General features: G+C 42.8%; 1 protein-coding gene across 1 annotated transcript in view; it reads right to left on the reverse strand.

Annotated features, from left to right (window-relative positions):
• Nucleotides 1-26,045, reverse strand: part of ATP8B1 (ATPase phospholipid transporting 8B1) — a gene marked incomplete at its 3' end in the record, with an annotated part of 56,503 nt that overhangs the window by 17,265 nt on the left and 13,193 nt on the right. Inside the window, exons 3-16 of the mRNA XM_084252901.1 lie at nucleotides 24,957-25,070; nucleotides 22,861-22,959; nucleotides 22,686-22,747; nucleotides 20,023-20,095; nucleotides 19,849-19,919; nucleotides 18,338-18,420; nucleotides 18,061-18,219; nucleotides 17,545-17,633; nucleotides 15,054-15,244; nucleotides 11,960-12,168; nucleotides 10,275-10,318; nucleotides 9,510-9,666; nucleotides 3,931-4,119; nucleotides 1,853-1,965 (exon numbers count right to left, since the gene is read on the reverse strand). Coding sequence (XP_084109027.1) covers nucleotides 1,853-1,965; nucleotides 3,931-4,119; nucleotides 9,510-9,666; nucleotides 10,275-10,318; nucleotides 11,960-12,168; nucleotides 15,054-15,244; nucleotides 17,545-17,633; nucleotides 18,061-18,219; nucleotides 18,338-18,420; nucleotides 19,849-19,919; nucleotides 20,023-20,095; nucleotides 22,686-22,747; nucleotides 22,861-22,959; nucleotides 24,957-25,070 — 1,653 coding nt within the window. The remainder of the gene's footprint in view (nucleotides 1-1,852; nucleotides 1,966-3,930; nucleotides 4,120-9,509; nucleotides 9,667-10,274; nucleotides 10,319-11,959; nucleotides 12,169-15,053; nucleotides 15,245-17,544; nucleotides 17,634-18,060; nucleotides 18,220-18,337; nucleotides 18,421-19,848; nucleotides 19,920-20,022; nucleotides 20,096-22,685; nucleotides 22,748-22,860; nucleotides 22,960-24,956; nucleotides 25,071-26,045) is intronic.

Raw genomic sequence — 26,045 nt, forward strand, 5'->3', positions numbered from 1 at the left:
GGGAAAGGCATACTTTTCTGCTAAATCAAGTCATTAGAACCAAGAAAGTCCTTTTCTTTTTTTCTATTTATATATTTGTTTGTTTATTTATACAAGCACTGGGTACAGCCAGAGGTGCAGAAGGGTAAGAGAATTCACCAGAGACAGAGTGGGGAACAGAACAGGCAGACTGACGAAATACACTGCTGAGAGGAGCAGCGGGTGGCAGGAGAGGTCTGCGCGCCAAGTGGGACCCTCGCCGGGCAGCCGGGGATCAAACCAGCGCTGCAGAGGCTGTGGGCAGCTTCGCAACCCAGCGCTCAACCACTGCACACCGGGAAGACCCGAAAGTCCTTTTCTTTTAATGACTAAGTAAGAGATGAAGGGAGTTGCCTTGGTGCAGTAATGTTATAAGTGTAGACCTGACAACTTTATAATTTGTTCCCCACAAACTACTGCAAGCCCCCATCAACTAGGAATTCTCAGTCAAGCATTATTCTCTCAAACCAGTTCTGAAATTCATATACCACGTTAAAGATTGGATAAAACATTTTAATGAAAAAGAATATGTGGAAAATTTAATCATGGTGAGCAGATTTAAGCCATTTACCAGCTTGAATATGAACCAGGGCCTCCCTGGTGGCACAGCAGTTGAGTGCTGGGCTGTGAAGCTGCCGGCATCCTCTGCAGCGCTGGTTCGATCCCCAGCCGCCGGCGAGGGTCCCACATGGTCCGAAGACCTCTCCTGCCACCCGCTGCTCCCCTCAGCAGTGTGTTCCGTTGTTCTGCCTATTCTGTTCCCCGCTCTGGTGAATTCTCTCACCCTCCCATGCTTCTGACTGTACCCAGTGCTTGTATAAATAAAGAAATCTTTAAAAAAAAATATGATCCAGTAAAAATTTTTTGTTACTTCATAATCACATCTTGTCTTGCCAAGATGGAAGACCTTGTTCACCCAACTGAGAATTTGCTTTCAAAGAACCTTTGGAAGGTTCTGCATGATTTTATTAGACAGCTGTTTTTTGTATCTTCATGAGAAATCATCAACACGTGACTGCTTCAGTGACACATATAACCTTAAGTGTGACCTCACTTAGTAAGCAACATATTTATCAGGCTCTTCCTGAGGACCTCTAACCAACCCCCAAATGCAATCAAAATCAAAGAGAAGAAACAACCCTTTATTAGCACCTACTATGTGTGGGAAATGTATAAGATGCTACTATGTGTGGGAAATGTATAAGATAACATGGACAAGGATTCATGTGAGACGTTAACCATTTCCCCGAAGGGCACAAAACAAGAGGTAGAATTGGGACACCAGGTCTGATGGGTGTCCACCACACTCTACAGAGCCAAATCAATATGGGGACTGGTAGGCAATGGCAAAAGAGAAATTCCTAGAATCATTGCAGTATTATTGGATCAAGGACACAGTGGCCTAAGATAACAAGTTTGAATGGAGGAAAATCAAACTGATTCCATAACAGAAAGCACCAGGACTCAATTATCCATGCATTGCTTTGCTAGGAATGAATGCCTTCTTTCCTGTTGTACACTAGAAGGTTGGTGGAATTCTTGGGGGCCACACAGATATTGAGATTACAGCTCCACATGGTCATGGTGCTTGCTCAAGTTCACTGAACCAGTCCTGTAGATCCTGCCAACTTGGATGCTATCAAGGGCACCAGGGCCACTTTCTATGAAGTCACTGGTGGGGGCAGAATCAGAATGAGCTCATCATACTCCCACTTTGCTGCTCTCTCCAACCAACTAAACCAATACCAGGGAAGGTCAACATTTACCATATAGAAATAGTATACCTGAAATTAAGTTTGGAATTTGTGACATAAAGATTAGAGGCAAGACTTACATCCAGGGCATCCTGTGTCTCCTGCTTTGTAGGATTCATTGGATGTAACCGTTCATAAATGACAGTGTCAGCACCTTTACAATAAAGCCTGATATTGCCTTCTGGGGTTCTTACTAGTAGCAAGGGAAGGAAAAGCAAGTAAGTTAGATTTGATTTCTTAGCAGAAAACTACATTTATACAGTTAATTTGAAGTACTGCTGTATTGATATTCACTATTAAATCATTGGTGCACCTAGAAAAAATGTTGCTCTCAACACTTGGAAACAAAGCCACTTTCTGCAGTGAAAAGATTCACCTCAGTGTTCCAAGTCAGTTGAATTAAGATAGCAAGATTATCTGGATGGTCCCACTCTAATTAGGTCAGTCTTTAAAAGGGGCTGGGGAGTGTTGTTCTTTGGGACATGAAAGGAGCTTTGTTGGAAGGGATTCTCCATTGCTGACTTGAAAGATAACACAGCCTCTGATAACTCTTTCAGCAAATATTCCCTGACTTCCTACTATGTGTTATGCCTGTTATGCCCTGTGCTCATAAATTTCTTTCATTTGCCATACCAACTGCAAGACCCTTTCTTACTTATAAATTCATAACATTTACTGCCTCTAATATCCAGATCATAATATTACTCCTTGTGACTATTTTCTTGGATTTTTTGATCTATCCAGTAATTTAATTGCAGTATAAGCCTCACAGCTAGCAAGATTTAAAGTTTTTAAGGTGGATGGGAGGCCTGATAATTGACCTAAATCATATAATAAGCACTCATATAATAAGCACTAAAGTGCTTAATCCGGGTTGACTAGACAAACCTATTTATTTATTTTTTTAAATATGGAATGCTTCACGAATTTGCGTGTCATCCTTGCGCAGGGGCCATGCTAATCTTCTCTGTATCGTTCCAATTTTAGTATATGTGCTGCCGAAGTGAGCACAAACCTATATATTTTTATTGGTCATAAATCCAGTCTGATAGTGGAGGAATCTTGTGAATACCAACTAGCCAAGTGATCACCACAATATTCACCAATAATTCTATTGATATAAACAAAAGAATGTGCCTTCTGAAGTGATATGCTGGGAAAGACACAGCTTCAATCTGTATACTCCTCCTGCTGACAGTGTGTCAGCTGAATTAATCATGAAGAAATGTAGGACAAACTCATTTTGAGAGTCTTTGCAAGAAATAGCAGGCCTGTGCTTTTCAAGAAGGTCAGTGAGTGAAAGATCACAAAAAGATCGAGGAACTTTAATTTCCTAGATTAAAGAAGACCAGTAAGGATTACCCACACAATGTTTGATCGTGGGTTGGATCCTAAGCCAGAAAAGAAAGAAAATTCCCAGTAAAATCTATAAATGTTCTATAGCTAAGATAATATTATAGCACATTAAATGTTCTGATTCAGATCATTTTACTGTATATAATATAGATATAATTGAATGTTCCTGTTCATTGGAAATATGTAAGTATTCAGAGGAAAAGGACATTAAATCTGCAATTTATTCTCATGAATCAGAAAAAGAAGAATTGATATATAATGAAAATGACGAAGAATACACAACCAGTGGTAATAGTTGGTGGATATGGATGGGAAATACAGGAGTTCTTTGAATAATTCATGCAATTTTTCTGCTATGGTTGAAATTGTTTCAAATGATGACCAGAGAGAAGAATTCCCATTAAGGAGTGTCCCTCATCTCTGCTTGGTGACCTGTTATAATGTGCCCAGACTGAAGGTTTGCTTTCTATTCAGAAACAGAGCTTTGCTTTTCTCAGAACTCCTTTCCTGCTCATTCTCTCTTCTCTGAAGGCTGGTGCTGAGCAGAAGCCCCTGGAAAACACATGCTTTGGGTAAAACATCTTGCTACCACCCCAGATTCCACACTGGACAGTTGTCCCTTTGAGTAATGGGCATCATGCAGAATGAAGGAAGAAAACACTAGTTTTGACAAACCTGTGGAAACTAGGAGCCAGCAGGTTTTCTCATCACCTGCTTTCTTTATCTTCAAGTTGTTAAATAAAATGTATGAAAGGCAGCTTCTAAATGAGTGATTCACAGACAGGGCTGGGGGGAGACTTACCAATGATGGACATCCGCTTCCGGTCACTGTTGAAATCCAAAAGGGCAAGAACGTTGTATGTCCGCTCGGTGCCCATCTCGCTGATGGTGATCGTGTTCTGGGTCCTGGCCAGGAAGGCAAAGCCAAAGTTCCTGGCAGCATTTACCAGAGCACCTTCATCAGGGGAAGCCGCTTGGTAGTTGATTTGACCTAACAAAGGCAGAGAGAACTGAGAGCTCAGCACTAAGGCTTCACTGCTTAGGTCCACATGAGGGGGTGAGGGCATTTCCACTGTCCAAACATCCCCAGGAAAACAGGTCACTAAATGCTTAAGGAGTCTGCCAGCATTAACGCTTTTTAAACTCGTTTTATTTCTCATAATAAACAGGTCTATAAGCTGTAAGTTTAAACACTGGCCAAGAATGAGGAGGAAATTCCGCAGCCACATCACCCAGAACACCACTATTGTCATTGTGTTACAGTTCCTTCTAATCCTCTTTCATATACCTATTTCAATCACAGTAAATATAAATCCTTATATTTTAAAATCTTTCTCCAAATTCATCAATCTGTTTAATAGCCTGATGTTTAAAAGCTAAATGATGGAAAACTGCCTTCTATACAGAAGTCTATTCAACGTCAACAACAGGAATAAATCACACTGTATTCGGCCAAGGCAGACACACAAGAAAACACGGGGCGATGCCAACTGCACAGACCACATGCCGCCAGCGCTGGCTTGTGCACATGAAGTCAGGACAAGAGTTACTCTTGGAGGGGCGGTAACTGGAGGGCACAAAGGGGACTCTTAGGGGATTGATTATATTCTGCATTGATCTGTACATGTCGTACTTCAGTAAGAAGTTAAAATAGGACCTCCCTGGTGGTGCAAGGGGTTAAGACACAACCTATGAAGCTATCCACAGCCACTGCAGCATGAGTTTGATCCCTGGCCAGGGAGCTACCCACATGGCGCAGCAGACCTCTCCTGTCTCGCCCGCTGCTCCCCCTCAGCAGTGTATTTCAGTCAGTCTGCCTGTTCTGTTCCCCACTCTGTCTCTGGTGAATCCTCTTACCACCCCTCCCCCTGCACCTCTGCCCTGTATCCCAATTCTTGTATGCATAAATAAATCTTTAAAAAAAGAAGTTAAAACAATATGTTATTTAAATTGCTAAGAACTGGAAACAACCTAAGTTCCCATCAACTGCTGAATGGATAAATAAATGGTATAGATACACTATGGGATACTATTGAATATTAAAGAAGATGAAATCCTGCCATTTATAACAGGATGGATGAAACTGGAGGGGATTATGCTTAGTAAAATAAACCTGATGCAGAAGACAAACACTGCGTGATTTCACTGGTATGTGGCTTTACAGAGAAACCAAGTGATGAAATAAATAAAACAAAAGCAAGCGATTACACTATAAGACTAGTTAACCATTACCTAAAGGGGAGGAGGCAGGGAATGTGTAAATCATGATAAACGGCAACACTGGTAGGCAAAGAATAGAATTGCACATTTAGTGGTGATTTCACTGTAGTACACGCACATGTTAATTCTTAAGGATGCACAACTGAAACTTATATCTATCATAATGCAATGTTACTTCAATTAAAACAAAATTCTGCCTATTCAAAGCTTTCTATTTTTTTCTGTTCTAGCTCTTCTGTTGAATGTAGAAAGAAAAGTATTTCTACGGTCAGATGAATTTTCGCAAAAAATTCATTTCCACTATGGGTTACCCAGGATGCAGGCTATGGATAGATGGGCAGCTTTAATGCCATCAGTCTACCTGGGAGGATGATGGGTGTTGGAAGAGCCAACTACCCCTTTTTCACACAGCTGGTCACATGGGTTACTCTAAGTCAGAATTAACTACTGCACAATTTGTGATTGAGGATGACGCTAGGTTCTCTTTCTCTTGTATTTGTTCACTGAGAGTCATATGCTGGAAGTGACAAAAGGATTGAAAACACACACACACACACACACACACAAAATCCCTAACCAGCGCTAACCAAAGCAGGAGTGCAAACACATGCCCCTCCTTTTGGCAAGATTAGCTGGGATGGTGATAAATATTGCATCATATTGGCAAACATTTCCAACAGTAAAAAGGAACAAAATGATAAAAGGTGGTAAAGTTCCCACGAGACAATCCTATCTGAAGCAAACACTGATATTTTTAATCATTAAAAGAAAATTCCTTCTATTTCATTTCCATAATGGAATCGCAGAACTGCAGATTAATAAAGGCGGGAGAAATTTCAGAGATTTGGACCAACGCCAACTTAATGTGTGCAGGGAGGACTCAAAAAGAATGCTCTGAAAACATTGCTGGAGGAAACTCTTTATTTACCACACACGTGGAGGCAACCAGAGAGACTTTCTTCACTTCTACAGGCTAATTTGTGGATTGTAAAATGGATACAAATAAAAATGAGGCTCAAACCACAGGTCCCATTTCTCCTGATGCTGATGCGTTTCCACAGTGGCTACCAGCTGGCTCAGTCTTCTAGTCACCAGCTGGAAAGGGGTTAGTTACCCTTGAGACAACCCTTCTCCACCTCCAATCACTTTAGACTACCTCCCATACCCATGGCTTTCTCCTCATTCCCAAAGATCCCTCAACGCCCTGCCCAGGCCCTCAGCTTCCAGCCCGATCCCCTGTGCCTTCCTGCTCTAAACAAAGCCTCCAATCATGGCAATTCCCAACTCAAAGACCTTCAGAGGAAGGAAAGGCCTCCAAGACTTGTGAACTCTGCTCACCCACGGCCTCTGGGAGGTCACAGTGTAAGATGGCACCAACATTCTGACCCCACGGGTAGATACATGCCTTCCCCCAGGTATTCAATCTATGGTAGTCTAGATACAGCCCCAGGAAAGAGATTTGGCAGATGTAATTATGGTCCAAGTCAGTTGACTTAAGATAGGGAGATTATTATTATGAGGCTATTCCCAACCTAATTAAGTCAGTCCTTAAAGAGGCTCTTCCATGGGAGAGAGATTCAAAGCATAAAAGGGGTTTCCTGGAAGGAAGACACTCCATTGCTGGTATTTAAGTTAGAGGGAACAACCTGGGGCCAGGGAGGGAGCCTCAAGCAGTGGAAAGCACCCAGCAGGCAATGGAGACCTTAGTCCTCCAAGTACAGAAAACTGAAGCCTTCATTTCCTGCTGGTTTCCCTCCACCAGAACATGGAACCACAGGGGTGTGGAAAAGGATCCTGAGTTCCAATGAGAAGATGGCTCGACCCTGATTTGGGGGAGATCCTTTGCAGAGAATTCAGTCATGCCGTGCCCAGACTTGTAACCTCAGGGGCTGTGAGCTACTGAAAGGGTGATGGATGTTACTGAGTTGTGAGCATTCACGACAGAGAAACAGAAAACCAATGCAGCCTCTCCACACGTAGCCCCATGGACCATGACACATACTGCACACTTGGGCTGCACCAACCACGTGCTGCATGACTTGTGTGTGTGTGTGTGTGTGTGTGTGTGTGTGTGTGTGTGTGGTGACTTCTTCCCTCCCCTCTCTTGTTGATGTTATATGTAATAAGAAACTAATCAATTGCAATCATTCCAATAAAGGGAGATCACAAGACTGCAAGAGCAAAGCATGGTGGAGCGCGAGGACTCAGCCAAAATGAGTTTTACTTGGATCATAAGCTCAGGCAGGGTCCTCATGTTTTCAGGGTCTGAATTTCCTTATCTATAGGATTTTGAGGAATGGCCCCTCCAAGGAACCGTTTCAATGTACTTTATGGATTAAAGCCAAAATGAGTTTTTCTTGTACTTCCTTCTATCATTCTCAGTGCTAAAGAAACTGCCTGTCACATATGGTGTGAGCAAGCACAACTTTTTGCACAACGTTGGGCTGCAAATTGCCAAAATAATGCTACCACATACTCAAAACAAAGTAATTTTACTAATGAGTCAAAACCTAAGAGGGCCAAGTTGCTTTACAATATCATACCTGATCCTTATTAAACGAGTAACATGCGCTTGGCTAGTCAAACAGACTTTGAACTCTGTTTCAGTTACTCACATCTGGTGTCATCTCTTTCAGTTTACCCTACGTTGTCTGCCAGTAGCCCCTTCCCTGGATCTACCCCAATTTGAAGTCTGCTGTTATCTTTATTGCACTACTAGATTTATCTCTGGAGATTCAGTTTCTTTGAAACGTGCTGAAAGATATCATATTCAGCTTCTACACTCTAAGTCTGTAGGCATAATCCTCCTCTGGAGATTTTACAGTGGCTACATATGAAACCTCAGGGTCAGAAAACAGAGAGGGGTCTTCATCTGGTGCAATGACTGAATAGAGAATGGACAGTGTTTCATGCCAAAAGGTTTGCTTTTTCTCTTCTGCTAATGCACATGAATATCTATACAATTGGTCATTATATTCCTATATGATTAAAAGACCAGCTTCCAGTGAGACTGTACAAACTTATAACAAAGCTGGCACAAAACACATTTAAGGGGCCTCCCCGGTGGCGCAGCGGTTGAGCGCTGGGTTGTGAAGCTGCCCGCGACCTATGCAGCACCGGTTCGATCCCCGGCTGCTCCCCGGCCACCGGAGGAGGGTCCCACATGGCACGCAGACCTCTCCTGCTGCCCACTGCTCCCCTCAGCAGTGTACTTCGGTCCTTCTGCCTGCTCTGCTCCCCGCTCTGGCTCTGGTGAATTCTCTCACCCTCCCGTGCTTCTGACTGTACCCAGTGCTTGTATAAATAAATAAAAATAAATCTTAAAAAAAAAAAAAACACATTTAAGAATTCTACAAAGGTGGGGTTCCTCCCTAGTGGTGCAAGGGGTTAAGTCTCAACACTGTGAAGCTATCAGCAGCCACTAAAGCATAAGTTCAATCCCAGGTCAGGGAGCTGACCCACATGGCACAGCAGACTTCTCCTGTCTTACCCGCTGCTCCCCTCAGCAGTGTATTTCAGTCAGTCCACCTGTTCTGCTCCCCACTGTCTCTGGTAAATCCACTCACTGCCCCCACACACCTCTAGCCTACACCCCAGCTCTTGTATGCATAAACAAATAAAATAAGTCTTAAAAAAAAAGACTTCTGTAATGGAAACTACAAGTCATTTTCGCTAATTTCTATGTAAAGGCCCAAAATTATTCTCCCTCAGTGACAAAATAGCTTTAAGGGAAGCCTAGACTTTGCTATTATTTCAAACACAAAACACATCTGAATCTAGAAAATAAAAGTTTATCTCTGAATTTATTTTGTAGGAAAGATTGTCAAATAATGTTAAGAAATCACAGAGGGAATATTTTGATTCTCCTATGATAATTCAAGAATCAATTATTTCTATTAGTGTTAAGATTTTATTTACAAAGTGATAAACACATCTGAAATTATATATGTGAATTAAGATATATATTTTCAGACACCAGGAACTGTTTCATATTTGCAATCCCATATATGATCTAGGGATAGGTACTCATATGTGATGAGTGCTTGAGTGAGATAAGCTTGCCATGCATTCTACTTTATATGCCTTTGCGTCCCAAGCATGAATTACCTGTACACTGAAAAATCTGATCTCTAGTGTCCAAGATTCAAGAGAAACACTCACCATCAATTCTTTCCACCATGACCGTGTGGCAAATCGCAAGCAGGAAGAAGAATTGTCGAATTTCCGGCTCTTTCCCTGTCTGGATTTGCTCAATGAGATAATGGTCATAAAATGCAAGCTTCCCATCAGCATATGTATTCCAGCTAAAATCAACTTCCTGAAAGACATGGAGAAGGAAAAGAAAACTTGATGCAAAAAACAACTTGAACTTTACAACAAATGATAGGAACTTTCCACGGAAGCCCATCCTTCATCCAAAACCACCTTTTGAAGTGTCAAGAGCTTCACTTGCTTGAAAACAAGACACTCTATCTCAGGTTGAATTGTATGCCCCCAAAAGATAGGTTGAAGTCCAGACCCCTGGAATGTGTGATTGTGACCTTATTTGAAAATTGGGTCTTGGCAGATGTAGTCACGCCAAGATGAGATCATACCAGATTAGGGTGGGCTCTCATGCAGTGACTGGTATCTTTATAAAAGAAGGGAAATATGGATACAGACATATAAAAGATGACCAGGTGATGACAGAGGCAGACATCTGAGTGTTATATTTACAACACAAGGATACCAAGGATTGCAGGCAACCATAAGAAGTTAGGAAGATTCTTCCCCAGAACATTGGAGGGAGCATGGCTCTACTGAACTTCCATTTCAGACATTTTGTCTCCAGAATTACAGAATAAATTTCTGTTCTTTTAAGCTATCCATTTTGTGGAGTTTGGAAACTAATCCACCTCTAACAACTCCGTAAGTTAGTGGACTCACCTCTATCTTGCTATGACTGTGTTGAGAGGCATCCCGAGGGTCTCCTAAGAAAAAGAAAGGACAAAACAAATTGAGCCTTTACCTGTGTCCAGAGTCCGCCTCGCCTGGCTTTGGGTTTATGTGTGTGTGTGTGGGCGGGGGGGGGGGGGGGCGGCGGGGGAGGCAACAGTTCTAGCAGTCTTATAGCATATCTCTAAATAACCTGAAATTTTAAGAATGGCATTTACATATTTTAAGAGATATTAAAAAAAAAACACCACCTAACATACAAAGGAGACTATCTCAAGGCCATAAACGACAGTGGTTAAAATATTTCCTATCTAGCCAGATATTTACCAAAAAAATTTGCAGATTCCTGATCTAGATGTTCAAGTTCCGGTGTCTGTGATTCTGGACCAGAATCATATCCCTGAGGTGGGATACCTCTCTCAGCCCCGCAGGGACATCCACTGCACACAAGACCCTCTCCCACACCCCTAAGTGCTCCCCAGTCTCTGTAGATGCTCATCACATGAAAACATTCACAGTACAGTTTTCTCCAAGTGGAAAGCATATTGCATCCCTAGGGCTTTTTGGAAATACTGTACTATTAAGTCTTTATTTAAAAGTCAGAAAACTCTGATTGAATACAGTAGTAACCTTAATATTTTTATAAAAATATAGTGCATTTTGGGCCTCCCTGGTGGCACAAGGAAGCACCACACTATGAAGCAGTCCGCAGCCTCAGCAGCACGAGTTCGATCCCTGGCCAGGGAGCAACGCACATTGCTGTCTCGCCCTGTCTCGCCCGCTGCTCCACTCAGCAGTGTAGTTCAGTCAGTCTGCGTGTTCTGTTCCCCACTCTGTCTCTGGTGAGTCCTCTCACCCCCACATCTCTGGCCTGTACCCCTGCTATTGTATGCATGGATAAATAAAATCTTTTAAAAAAATAAAACAGTGCATTTCAGAATATTAGAATGGAAATCAACTTTAAAAAAATAATTATGGTGAAATACATGTAACTTAAAATCAACCATCTTAACCATTTTTAAGTCTACAGCATTAAGAACCATCACCTGCATCCCATCTCTGGAGCCCTTTCCACTGGTAATACTGAAATTCTGTACTCATTAAATAATATCTCCCCCCTCCCTCCCAAACCAGCCTGAGAGCCATTATGCCACTTCCCATCTCTATGAATTCGAGTTTTAGGTACCTCATATAAGTGGAACCACCCTATATTTGTCCTTCTGTGAGTCACTTATTTTGTTAGCCTAATATTCCCAAGGTTCATCAATGTTGCAACAAGCCGGTATGTATGTCCTTCCTTTTAAAGGCTAAGTAATATTCCATCGTACGAATACACTACATTTTCCTTATCCAGTCACTGGGTGTTGGACACTAGGCTTGCTTCTACTTTTTAGCTATTATGAATAATGCAACTAGAACATGGGTGTGCAACTGTCTCTTCAAGTGCCCCCTTAGTTTCTTTGGGGTATAAACCCAGATATAGAACACCTGGACCACATGGTAATTCCGTTTATATCTTTGAGGAATGGGCACCAATTTCTGACGGCTGACCTCTCCCATGCACAGGTCCCCCCCAGGCCCCTAGCAAGCTGCTCTAGTCCTCAGCCTGGGAACTGCATTGAGAGGGCACTGGCAGGCAAATCACAGTGCCCAGGGAATGTGGGGCTTGCACTCACCGTATATGTGCCCGTTGATGCAGCACTTTTTAAAGGTCATGATGTTCTGCGTGAGTGTGCCCGTCTTATCAGAAAAGATATAGTGGATCTGCCCGAGCTGCTCGTTCAGCGTGGTGATCCTCGCCTTTGCGGGCGTGTCCTTCTCGGGGTAGTACATCTGCAGGTCCCAGTTTATGAAGTAGCTCTGCCCAAGACGAATCACTTCCACGCTAGGAAGAAAAGTTGATCACTTTCACGAGAGTCCTCAGGTACAAGTGGGGGGTGGATTTTATTCTCACGACCTGCACTTATCTTTAGAGACAAGCCGTGTGGTGCCCACGTTCCCAGCCTCTGGTTCTTCTGATCCAATCATCGTTCTCAGCTTTGGGGTCAAGTTGATTTTAGACTAGTTGTTTTCCCTCCAAGTGCCTTGCATGGCGTGATTTCCCACTCTCCCTGGAGCACATCTGGCCACAGGGGCATGTTCAGAACACAAAGCCCAGTGGGATAGGTGTCAGGGGATGAGGGACAGCAGGCAAGGGGACCCCGCTAATAGCACCACAGGATGTGGCTACTCTTCTGTGATTGTCTGCTGCACCCAGGGCCAGCTACAAAGGTTGTGGGTCAAAGAGGATGAGGGCCCATTAGGTTATATTGCCCTGTGTGCTCTCAAACAGGGCAAAGGGCTTTTGGTAAGTAACCCCTAAATTGCACTCTGGAAAAACAATTTCTTCCCCCCCACTCCATTCTTAAAAAAATTAGAGAACATGTAAAATAAGATATTCTGAAAGGATCATTTCCATTATAAAACTTTAAGGGATTAAATCTAGTTCAATTATAAGGAAGCTATTCATCTGTTCAGCAACTGTTAAATGGGCAAAATGTCTTTATAACAAACTAAACGGATGGAAAAATAACTCCTTCCTTCCCTGTTGTCATCTATATTTCCTGAGTGCCTACTATGTCCGGACACCATCCTGGGTACTACACAAAACAGACAGAATCCCTGCCTTCAAGGTGACCTTCAAATGGAAATAGACAAAGAAACAAGAACTACATCCTACATGGGTGGTGAGAATTCTCTGCTGAAAACAAAAGAGGGTAGAAGGAGACAGAAGTTGACAGGAATGCACAGTGGGGCAGGAGAGGTCACAGTGATAAGATGATGCTTGAGCTGAAGGAAACGAAAAAGCAACCATTGCTATGGAGGGGAAGAATATTCCAGGCAGAGATAAGAGCTGGTACAAAGGCCCTGTGGCAGGCACTGACAGGTCAAGGAGGCCGCTGAAGTGAAAGCCCTGGGAGGTGGGCGGAGTGCAGGTTAAGGTGAAGGACAGATGGCAGAGCTCCAGCCACATTGGTGGGGGTACAGGGTGGGATACACTGTGCCTTCAAGAGATTATTCTGGAAATGAGATAAAAAGCTACCCTAGAGTGGAAAACAAAGCTTAGATACTTTCTGGAACGATCTGATCTTTTTTTAAAAAAAAAATTATTTATTTATTTATTTATACAAGAATCAGGGTATAGGCCAGACATGCAGGAGGGTGAGAGGATTCACCAGGGACAGAGCGGGGAACAAAACTGGCAGTCTGACTGAAATACACTCCTGAGGGGAGCAGCGGGCGAGACAGGAGAGATCTGCCGTGCCATGTGGGACCCTCGCTGGCCGGCCAGGATCAAACTGGCACTGCAGAGGCTGCAGACAGCTTCACAGTACGGTGCTCAAGTGCCTGTGCCACCAGAGGAGGCCCTGGATCTATCTTTAAAGGATCTTTATGTCCCAAGAGAAAGAAAGAAATCAATTAGTTACATGAAATGACCTTTTTAAAACCCAAAAAATACATACGCACTTTGAAAAAAAACTTGTGTATAGTTTTATACAAAATAATCTTTGCAACAGTGTCCTGGACAAGGAAAACTCATCTTGGTTTAAAAAAAAATAGAAGTAAATAGCTGTGAACAGATAACTCCCCCAGGCTTTTTCTTTATGTTAAAAAAAACAACAGTTACTATGTGTAATAAAATAAAAAAATGAAACACATGCATAGATAATAAAATTAAGATGAAATAAACACATGTGTAATAAAATTAAAATAAAACAAAAGCTCCTAATCACAAGTGTGCGTGTGATCTTGTATGCCTCTGGGCAACCATCTACTAGAACTAAGAGCAGATGCTGGCTGCTGAGTATATTTCAAGGCACAGCCCCTTACCAGAAGGTCTAAAATTGAATTAACCAGTGACAGTGATCTCTGATACTAATGATGTCATAAAAAAGGAGGAAATATCACCAAACAAGGCACTATCCCTGGATATGACCCTAAATCTTCCACTGAGGTGGAAACAGATAAGAAAAACATTTTGAGAAGCTAGAGCGGGGCAGGGAGGTGGCGTACCCCTTAGGGTCTGTGGCTAGGAAACCCAGGGAGTTTTAGAAACCATGGGTGTGGCAGGTGGTAATAAGGAAGAGGCAGATTAAAAGTCTGGCCTCCCCTGATGGCGCAGGTGGTTGAGTGCCACGCTGAGAAGCTGTCCACAGCCTCTGCAGTGCCAGTTTGATCCCGGCTGGCCACATGGCATGGCAGACCTCTCCTGTCTCACCTGCTGCTCCCCTCAGCAGTGTATTTCATAAGTCTGCCTGTTCTGTTCCCTGCTCTGTCTCTGGTGAATCCTCTCACCCTCCCATGCATTTGGCCTGTACCCCAGTTCTTGTATAAAATAAATATCGAAAAAAAAAAAAATGTCTGGAAATCTCCTGAAAAGGAAAATGCATATTTTTCATGACAATTTAAGTCTTCACCTTCTCCCAGGCTGTTTCTGAAGGTTGGCCCTACGGCCACGGAGGAAACTCATCAAATGAGCGAAACAGGATTGACATTTGATCTCTGAACTCCAGTCTTATCTCAAGGTAGAGATACAAGGTTCTGTACCTGGCACAGGGTAGGCTAAATTCCTTTCCTCTGTGACCTCCTATTCTTCAGTGAAAGTGATTTTCTTACTTGTACTCTATGACCTTTGAAACAATGATCGCTAGAAATGAAGGTGCAAGGTTGGAAATGTTGATAATGCACCATGCTCTTCCCTTAAAGCAAAACACCGGAAGACAGACTTACCTGACATAGAGAGAGATGGGCACCATGGTGTTCATAACAATGATGTAGCCCCAGAAATTTAGGAATCCACGGTAGGAGGGTGTAGCATCTTCTCCATCATAGAGGTACCAAGAATAATTGCCCACCTGCGCTTCCCAGTAAGCATGGCCAATGGCAAGACCAGCAGAGAGGAGGATGAGAACAACGAAGATCTAGAAGACATGACACATTTAAGTGTATTCTGAAGGGTAGGTTTCCCTACATTTCATAGAAACTAATTACTTTACTCAACACTTCACATGTCTACAATCACTGGTGTTGGGGTATCATTTAATAAGGTTAAAATATAAGCCCCCACCTCTTCCCCAGCAGGAAGGTCTGGAAGGCTTGAATAAAGAGAATTGATAAGGTTGCTATGGAAACAAAGCCATAAGGCTGATCACCTTGACCCTGAATGGGTCAAGAAGCAGGGCCAGGACACATTCTGTGTTAAAGCTCAATGCCCAAGACCAGACATCCCAGCACTAGCTGGCCCACACTGACTCCCCAGTCATGAAAAGCCCATGAAAACAGGTTAGAAGAGGGATCCCCAAATTCTTTTTCGGGGGCAGACCACTCCTGTATTGCCCACGCTTCTCTAGCAGTGTATTTCAATAAATCCCCCTTTTCTGTTTCTCCACTCTCTCTAGTGAATTCTGTCACCCCCACAACTCCAGCCTCACCCCACCTTTCCCCCACAATTGACAGTCAGTAAAAACAATACACTTAACAGAAAAACAGTGCTTTGAAAGTTCATTTGACATCTATAGTTGACTGACTGATCCTACAAACCACATATAAGGTGAGGTTTTGTTCCTCAAATTATCTTTCAGAAGAGAAAGAATTCTCTCTCTCACATTGCCAGGCACTTTCTCGATGGCTTTGCTTTGACAGTAGCTGGGGAGAGCAACTGACCTTACATTTCAAACACTACTCAGTTGGGGTGCTTACTGGAAAAGCACCAATTGACAGCAACAATTATTTTAAAAAGAAGGCACAGAAATTTCTCCAGATATGAGTAATTATTCCTAAGTGTCGGTGGTACATTCGTGCGCCATGTAATCAAGATCACTTAAGCAGCACAGGAAGTGTTATGTCGTGGACACTACGCACATCCACATGGAGGATGAATAAAAAGACAAATGTCCACCGTTCTAGTGGTATTGGTGGGTAGGAAAGAAATGTCCAGGTCCAGGTTGAAGTTTCTGAACACAGAGGCCTGAAGTGCTCTATCTCAAAACACCTTGGCAGGTGGAGAAGACAAGACCATAATGAGTGCACTGGTTGAGAGCGCTCCGGCCAAGACCTGCAGTGACCTGGAGGAGGTCAAGAACATTCAAATATTTTCATACAATGTAAGAGCAGGGAGAAAAATAATTGCTTCTTGTATTAATCTATTTCATATATATGATTTTAAGTAGGTATAGGCAATTAAAGTAATGTATTATAAGTTTCTAAATGTTTACATAGTCAAATTAAACTAAATACTTGCAAAAGATTGATTCTCCTTGGGAAACTGGAGAGCTGTGTACTATTTAGGGGTCCCCCTACTTGCAGAAGGGCTAATGCACAGCAGGCTTGAGATTGCAATCCTAAGGTCGCCTGTTGGCAAGACTGGCATTGGCTAGACTCTTGGTCTGAACTTTTATTTTGGGGGTCCTCCTGATTTCTTATCTCTTATTCTCACTATGGTTTATGCTGACCACCCAGGTTCCTTCGAAGAGTCTGGAACTTGGTACATGCTAAGGACACAGCTCCTGCACCACCAGATCCCAGTAAAATTCCAAGCACCAAGTCTCCAGTGATCCTCCTGGTACAGACACCATGTCACATGGGCTGTCACAGATCGTTGCTGGGAAGATAAGCGTCTTGTGCATCTGACCCCATGGGAAGGACACTTCCTTATCCCTGATTTCCTCTGGACTTTGCCCCATCAAACCACTGCTGTTGCTGATCTTGCTTTGTAATAAGTCATAGTTGTCTATGCTGAATTTTGTGAGTCTCTCTAGAGGATCGTTAAACTTGGGGACAGTCAATGTGACCCCAAACACATTTAGCCTTGTTAAATACAACTGGACGTAGCATATGTTGGGGAGGAAAGCTTTGATTTTGAAGAGAACCGCTCCTTTGGGAAACGAAGAGCAGCACAATCAGCCCTCCCTTGACTTCAGCAGCCCAGTCCCATTAACCTACCGAGGACTCTGATTTTCCAAATGGTCACTCAAGTCACAGATAGTCAACTACTCAGAGCGCCTACCACTCGTTTCTATTCCCCAGGGGATTCTCCTACTACAAAGATAGCATTTCCGAGAAAAAAAATGAGAATTCTCCCCCTTCCGCTCCCCCTCATCCAACCTTGGATAACTTTTGGCAGTTTTCTACATGGGATTTCTTTACATCAGGAAAACATATAACACAATTAGAGCAAAACCTGCAGTGTGATCTCCTAGGTACTGAAACAGAAAATAAATACCGTATAAACCACATAGTTCATCAAGTAATCAATTTTAGTTCTTTTAAATTTGGTTTTCCCACTGTTCTTCATTATTTTAGTGTCAGCACCTAAAAATGGAAAATTCAAAGCAATCAATGGTTGGAAAATCACTTCACTGGCACATCAATAAAATTAGACCTCCTTGGTGGCCTACGGGTTAAGTCTCAGTGCAATCACCACTTCGGCCTGAGTTTGATCTCAGGCCAGGGAGCTGACCCACATGGAACAGCAGACCTCTCCTGTCTTGTCCGCTGCCCCACTTAGCAGTGTATTTCAGTAAATCCACCTGCTCTGCTCCTGCTTTGTCTCTGGTGAATCCTCTCACCCCCTAAACCTCTGGCCTATACCCCAGTTCTTCTATACAAAAATAAATAAAATCTTAAAAAAAAAATTACCCTCCTTTAGTTTCAATGGAGAAAGGACACAAAAGCATTCCCCTCCCCTTTAAATATGTAAAGACCATTAGATCAATTTCCCAAGAAACTCTCAAAGTACCTGCAAAAATAACCAGTCCATGGCAGAAATCTGTGTTCCTAATCACACAGCCACGCAACAAAATGTTATGCACATCCAAAGGAAAATTTGTGTTTCTCCAAAATAGCGTTCCTGTAAACTTATCCAGTCGGTTATTGGGTTCTTCACATTCAACTAAACCTTTTTAAAAAAGATATGAATCACATTAAGTTCTCACATATGAATGATTTTCTGGTTTTAATTAATAGGAGCTGAATTGAGGAGCTAAAATTTAAAACAAAGACGTGTTTGTACAAACCATCAAATTTGGCCAATGAATTTTCTATTTGGAGATACTGGTGTGTGATTTCAAGAGCCATTTTGAACTTCAAATTGGTTTCTCTGAAGGAAGAGGAAAAAGAATTCAATGAACAATATTTGGAGCTCTAGAAGGAACATAAAGAAAACTACAAAATATCATTAAGCATACCTAGCAGTGCAAGCGAAGTAATCAGCTTTTTCTATTTTCAAACTCTATTATCACCTTGGAATTTCAGGTTTGGGAAAACCTTCTGACCTGGGAAATGTTGGTCCCCTGACTGTAATTGTGGGTCAAGGAGGCATCTTCCTCCTTCCAACTAACTTAACTTGTCACCAGTTTAAACTACCAAATGCTGCTTAAAATGTGCTTCTACTATTAATCATGATAAAATGACTATAAAATATATCTGCTGCAAAACATGTTTAGACATTTTCGACTTATTCTTTTCCAGAGTGAGTAACTGTATCCCATGTCTTGGAAGGTAATTCTATCTAGAAAAGAAGGTGGTAAACTCATCCCTTATCTGGACATGTCCCACCCACAGGGCAGGTTCAGGGACACCCGGGAGCAGGCTGGTGCTCTCAAGAGTGATGCCAATGCTTAATCTTCTGAGGGTGCCCTTTCCTAGGCTTTGCAAATACCAAGTGGGGGTTCCAAATATTAACAAGTTGACCAGTGGGTCTTGAGCAGCCATGCATTTTGCTCTGATAGAGCATATTAGGATTTTACATCTTTGCAAAAAATTAGAATCTCACACTCATGCAAACAATAACTGCTTTGTAGCTAAGATGGAGCTGCCAACTGAATACTTAATTGAGCAAAGACCCACCCTGTTTTATTCAGATGTTTTTAGCTCTGAGAGGATATTTCTGCACATCTAGAAAGTGAAAAAAGTGGCAAACATGGGCTCTGGCCTTGAGAGTCACTTACTGTGTGACCTTGGGCAGCCTCCTTCACCTCCTGTGCCTCAGTTTCCTCATTGGCCATGTTGAGGTGATAGTAATACTCCTCTCAGAGGATTACTGAGAAGAATAAATGAACTAACAGGGAAAGCTAGTGCAGCCTAGTAGCTCTCGATAAATGTATTGAAAACAAGTCAAAACCACCAGCATTTTATTCTCCTTTGAGTGGGCATGTGATAAGCAAAATCAACAAAGGGGGAATTCACAATTGCCCACTGGCCAAAGACTTTAAAAGTCTGTTCTGTGTCCCACAAGGTTATATTCGCAGAGTGAATACTACTCAGCAGTTTGCAAAGGGTTCAGGAATTTATTCTCCGTGGATTCTTTTATCTTCCCTGAAAGGTGGCGAAAGCAGGCTTGAGAGCTCTGCTTTGCAGATGGAATTAAAAAAAAAAAAAGAGGTGTGGCTACTGTGGACACAGCTGGACAGCAAAGGGCAAAGGCAGGACCAGATCTTGGGGCACCCTGTCCAGGGGGCACGACTTTCATGCACTGAGTGCACCTTCAAGGTCAGCTCGAAAACAGGCCCACCCACGACGTGCTTACCCATCCAGTTCAGTGGTTTCCACATAGCACAGGCTGTTCGGCTCAGAGCTGGAAAGCAGCAGGATGTCAGCCTGCACAAAACAAAACACAGCAATCACACAAAGACCCCAGAGGAATTCACGCCAGCTCAGACGGGAGCACCCAGTGTGAGAGAGATGCAATGCATTCACTTACAGGAATAAAATCATTTTTCTTCAGACGTATGACATCTCCAACTTGAACCTCTTTCCACTTGGCAGTTTTGAATCTAAATATTAAAAATAGAGATAGCTTATTATTTTCCTTTTGTTATCTAAACAAAGATAGTTTATTCATTTAGAATTTTTTGCCTTCTGGAAGCCAAAGATTCTGGAAAAACATGTAAATTGCAAGGAAAAGATTTGCTGAAAGGTCAGCCATGGACTGATGGACGCCACAAGGTGGACACCAGGGTCCTACTAGCTTGCAAAGGAAGTGGCAGTGGTGACTTCCCTAAGCTCTTTCTGTCCTAAGCCATGTACTGAAGGGTCTACGGGGGGCTACTTAATTCCAGGACAGGAGGGACAGGCCTCCCCTATCATGTGCTCATGTCCTATGCTACCACCTCTCCTGGTGTCTCTCCTCTCAGCATCCTGTCATTGGCAGTGTCCTGTTCTCAGGACAGGGACACATCACAGCTCCATGTGGGGCCCTGGGCTTCTCATGGAAATACAGAGTTTGCTGCCTTCTCTGCTATTCCAATCATCGTCTTAATGAGTGGGTTTCATTCTTATAAGTCTAGTAAGGATACTGATAAAATGTAAAAAAGCCAGGTTACCATCATCAGTTACATTTTACAAGAAGTATCCATTTACATTTCAGACAAATCAAAATTTTAAAGTCTTAAAACACTAAATCTGCTTTAAAGCTTTTTTTTCATACATTGAAAATACATCTTTCTAACAGGTAATATGAATCTACCACTGTTAATAAACTGAGTTTTTTTTTCAGGCAGAAAACTAAGGACTATATCTGTCCTTCTATGGATAAAAAAGCAAAGATTTAAAATACATTTTAGGGCCTCCCTGGTGGCACAAGGGGTTAAGCACCACACTATGAAGCAATCCGCAGCCTCTGAAGCATGAGTTCGATCCCTGGCCAGGGAGCTGATCCACATGGCACAGCAGACCTCTCCTGTCTTGCCCACTGCTCCCCTCAGCAGTGTATTTCAGTCAATCTGCATGTTCTGTTCCCCACTCTGTCTCTGGTGAATCCTCTCACTCCCTGCATCTCTGGCCTGTACCCCAGCTCTTGTATGCATAAATAAATCAACTTTTAAAACAAATAAAATACTTTTTAAAGATATGCTGCTGCCCTGTTTCCCCAATTTTACAAGAGTCTAATATCCATTCTTCATTCCAGGACTTTAAAACTAGGATTATCTTTCAACAAATGAAAGAGTAGCTAGTTCACATTTCAATAGCTCTAAAATTATGAATTAATAATTTGAGTGTGGGTGGCAAATTATAAATGAGCAAGGTAGCACCTTGTGGTCACAGCACTTTGGGGGTACTGGCCGCAATTCCATTGGAATCTGCCACTGGGATATTCTGGCTTCCCCTTTGAGAGGCCCCTGCTGCCCTGCCCATGTATGCCAGGGATTGCCACAGCGATGCCTGGCGTGTGGCCCCAACCCCCAAATCCAAGGCAACTCAGAGCCACACTTGACAAGTGCAGTTAGGGTGATGTGGGCCAACTCTGAATCTCACCCCGTCCACATCTCACCAAGAAGTGACTCTCCATGACCTTAAAGGTTACCTTCAGAGGGTCAGGAAAAAGACAGACCATAGATTTGAGGCAAACAGCAGGGAGGGGAAGGGAGAAAGGTCAAAACAGGGGAGGGAAGAGCACAAGTGACTAGGGGGATGGGTCACAGATGCTGAGGTGGTGGGGGAATTATGGGGACTACACCTGAGGGGAGAAACCAATTACTGCTCAAAGTAATTTTGAATAATGATGTAAGAAAGTGAATAAATTAATAAGAAAAATAATTAAGTAAAATTAAAAGTAAAAAAAAAGGTAGGCTTTGAAATCGAAGTCATTTATTTGTGAGGGAAAATAAATTTTTAAAATATGAACACATTGCTGGTTTGGCCTGGTCTCTGCCCACACGAGCCAGGTGGAGCGTGGCTGTCAGCAAGGTGGTTTCCCTCAGTGGAAAGTCTGTGAATGGGCCCCATCACTATTTTTAGCATTTGACTTTGCAGTTCTCCCTGAAGGCTCTTGCTCAAAAAACAACCTATTACTGATCCATGAGGAGGCATTTTAGTCACGGATGACTACATTTAACAAACATGCATCGAGCACTTTTTATGTTGGAGGATCTGGTGGACACAAGAAAAAGACCCTGAGGATCGTCTCCCTGAGAAATCTCTACCACAGAATACCAGAGGAGACATCTCCACCAATAATTCTAATAAAATTCAGATCATAAGAAGAAAGAAGGATACAAAATGCTCTCAACGGGTAGAGGAAGAAGCCATCACTTTGGCTGGAGAATTGGGAAAGGCATCCAGACCTTGAAGCAAAGCCCTGAGCAGTGTAAGCCTGGGAACAGCAGGGATGGGAGCAGCACTTGAAGGCTGAGGGAGCTGTGGGGCTAACGCATCTGATGACCAAGAGCCCCAACAGCAACCAATATGTGTCCAGCTTCAGGACACAAAAGGGACGCTACGTCTTCGCTGGAGAGAGAATATTACCATGGAAAGGTTCAAGCACCAATAGACTTCTCGGTTCCAATGGTTATCTCTGAATAAGTTTCCAGACCACATGACATATGGTGTCCTGTAGCTAAGTTACCAGTTAAGGAAGCACAGTACCTGCCATCCTTAATGACTTCACACATCCTGTTGTTGACTTCATTATCCATTTTATGGCGAGACTTTAAAAGAAAATGAGAAAAGGTTATTTTAATCACCTAAAAATGTAAAGTAATAATGGCAAAGTAAAACAAGCTCAGCGAAGGCAGGAGAAAGGTGCATGAGAAATCCTTACCACATCATCTACCAGGTCTTTGATGGCTGTGATGCCCAGCACTAAAAGAAAGGGCAGCAGGGTGGTATACCATGCCAGGGTTGTGATTTGAGGGATCGTCTGAAAGAAAGAAAAAGGGATACATGTGTGCCAGGAAGGCAGAGCTCACCTACAGGTAAAAGCTAATTCTAAGTTTGCTGATGGACATGAGACTTAATCTCTACCATCATCTAACCCCACATCCTGCAGAGCACTGAGGAAAAGGTGTCTCAAGCATCCAGCCAACCCATTCTGGGGGCTGTCTCGAGCTTCCAGTCTCTTGGAAGAGTAATGTCTGAAATGGACTCACTGTTACCTCAAATGGACACAAGGGTACTCTGTAACATGACACCTAAAACTTTTTATGAAAATAGTAATTAATAGGGGGGAACTAGTGTGAGTGAAGTAGTCCTTCCACTCAGGGAATGCATATGGCAGACTCCCTACACTTTGTTGTTCAGCCAGTGGCTTCTGAGGATCCCATGAGGGAGGCAAAGATAGCAGTAGAGAGAGGTTGCTTCTGAAAGCTAGTTACTGGGTGGGGGCTCTAAAAGAAAGTGCTTTCTTCATGGTCTTCACATCTGGTCCAACCAAGAAAGGGACTTGCCTTGCAAAAAGCCCTAACTCCATCAATATGTTCTCCAAGTTGGAACAAAAAATATTTGGAAAGCCAATTTAATAATGATCCCTTGTAACCATCCTATTGCCCACTGGGTCATAGAACATAATGATTGAAGTGACAGGATTTTGAATAACAATACAAGTAAAGGGCTGTCTAAAGCTACTTCTATTACATAACTTGGATTGCTGTACCTTAGGAGAAGACAAAAGGAGGTGGGTGGTGGTAGAAAGATCATTTCCCACATACGGTCAATAGATGGAATTCCTCTCCTCCCCACTAGAAGGAAGGGAAAATTACCCACCTGTCACCTTGTATCTGTAGAATTTATCTCTACACAAACCTGTCTCAAAGGTCCCTCTTGATAGCAGGAGCATCTTGTCTATCAAGTTAGCAGGTCTTAGCTTCTACTAACTCTGTTGAGGGCCCACTTCTCTCTTGTGTCTTCTCTCTACTTTATGAAGCCTCATCCCAAGAAGACACATAGGCTTCCATTTTCATAAACCCTTTCTGGGTGAATCTCAGCAGTTTGATATAAAGAATCTGATAAAACCATCTGGGTAAATAAGGGCCTCCCCAGTGGCGCAGAGGTTAAGCACTGGGTTGCAAAGCTTCCCCAGCCTCTGCGGCGCCAGTTCAATCCCCGGCTGCTCCCCGGCCACCGGAGGAGGGTCCCGCATGGCACGCAGACCTCTCCTGCCACCCGCTGCTCCCCTCAGCAGTGTATTTCGTCGGTCTGCCTGCTCTGCTCCCCGCTCTGGCTCTGGTGAATTCTCTCACCCTCCCGCGCTTCTGACTGTACCCAGTGCTTGTATAAATAAATAAATCTTAAAAAAAAAAATGCAGGCTTCAAAAAAAATTTTATAATTAAAAAAAATAACCCCATTCAGGGTAATTTTGTGGGCTACACATTGGGTGCTACTCTAAGTGCTAACTAGAGAGCATATAGTTCCCCTGATTTTAACAATAGTTCCTAAACAGATAAAATTAATGCCCTCCAGGTAAGTGCATCCTTTGCTACAATTCAGAAAAAAATTTCAGAAAAAGAGACCTTTTCCAGTTAACCAGTTCACAAAAATAATTTGAGATATATGACAAAGATGTCAATAAAAATCAATACTACTCTTGGTGAGATGAGGCATCTAAATAAAAAAGGAAAAATCTAAACATATATTTTACGGTAAAAATAATTTTAAAAAGTGGAAGACCTTACATTGATTCACTTTGGAGAAAGCAGTTTTACCTTTTACATCAGTATGAAATGGAATTAAAAATATAGAATTAAAGTAATATTTCCTCGCTCCCTCCCTTGTCCATTTGACAAAGCTCAGTTTTGTGTCTGTTCCCTTATGAGAAGAAACCTGATGTTCAAGATCACTCACATTACATGCATTTGGAATTTAAATGTTACTGAGTCACCATACTTCAAAATAGCTTTAAGATAACAAAGGGCATTTACCTGCAAGATAAGAAGAACCAGGAAATAGAAATTGGCTGCTCTCTTGAACTGCTCAAACAAATTCATTGGTAGAAAGGTAAACGCATTGTACTTGTATGTTTTAATTGCATTATTCTGTTGGGAAAAAAGTAAGAAAGTCATTTCTAACGCTGCTACACATTCATCACAGTGTCTGCCCAGCTGCAAAAATCACAAACCTATGGCCCTCAGCACCACAGGGAGATAATTTGTCATTCAGAGGGACAGTGAGACTTCCTTTAAGCGCTTAATTCTAACCAGACCTCAAAATGACTCCTGAGAGGCTTATGTCAAAGAGCATAACAAGACGCAGACACTTCACACTTTGCCGGACAGGGCCTGGTGGCAAATCCCACTGTGACCACCTGGATCCTGTGTCATGATTTCCTGACTCTGCAAAGTCTCTTAGAAAATGGGGCAAAGGTGCAGGCAGCATGGGCAGGCAGAGCAGGAAAAGGAAGACTCCCAGTTAAGGAGGATGGAGGTTACTGTGTAAGGAAGAGTATGGCTGAGCTGTGTGCCATTGTATGGCTGAGCTGTGCGCCTCGGAGGACATGCTGCGGCCCTAACCCATCTGGGGTGTCATCTCATTTGGAAACAGGGTCTTTGCAGATGCAATCAGCATCCAGAGGTAAAAGTTAGAGTGAAGTCGTACTACAGACTTCATTTTAGAAATGGAAAGTTGTGCTAGAAGAGGAAAGCTGATGTACAGATAGAGACACAGAAATGCCATGTGAAGATGGGGCAGTGGCCGGAGAGGGGGGTCCACTAGCTGAGGACACCAAGGATTGCGGCCATCACCAGAAGTGGAGGGAGACTTGGAAAAGATCCTCCCGCAGATCCTCTTAAAGGAACCAGGCCTCTGATACCTGGAGCACTGGGATTTCTGTCCCCTAAACTGTAAAAGAATAAATTTCTATTGTCAAAACCACCAGGCTGGTGGTATGAAGAAACTAGTAGACACTGACACTGGAGCCCACACTTCTCAGGTGCTCTTTATCATATTTCAAAGGTTAAAGAATTTTAAAGGTGGAAATATCTTCAAAGTCTCTAAATCCATCACAGGAGAGT

This window comes from Talpa europaea (assembly GCF_964194135.1).
Source record: "Talpa europaea genome assembly, chromosome: 13".
NCBI classification, from domain to species: domain Eukaryota; kingdom Metazoa; phylum Chordata; class Mammalia; order Eulipotyphla; family Talpidae; genus Talpa; species Talpa europaea.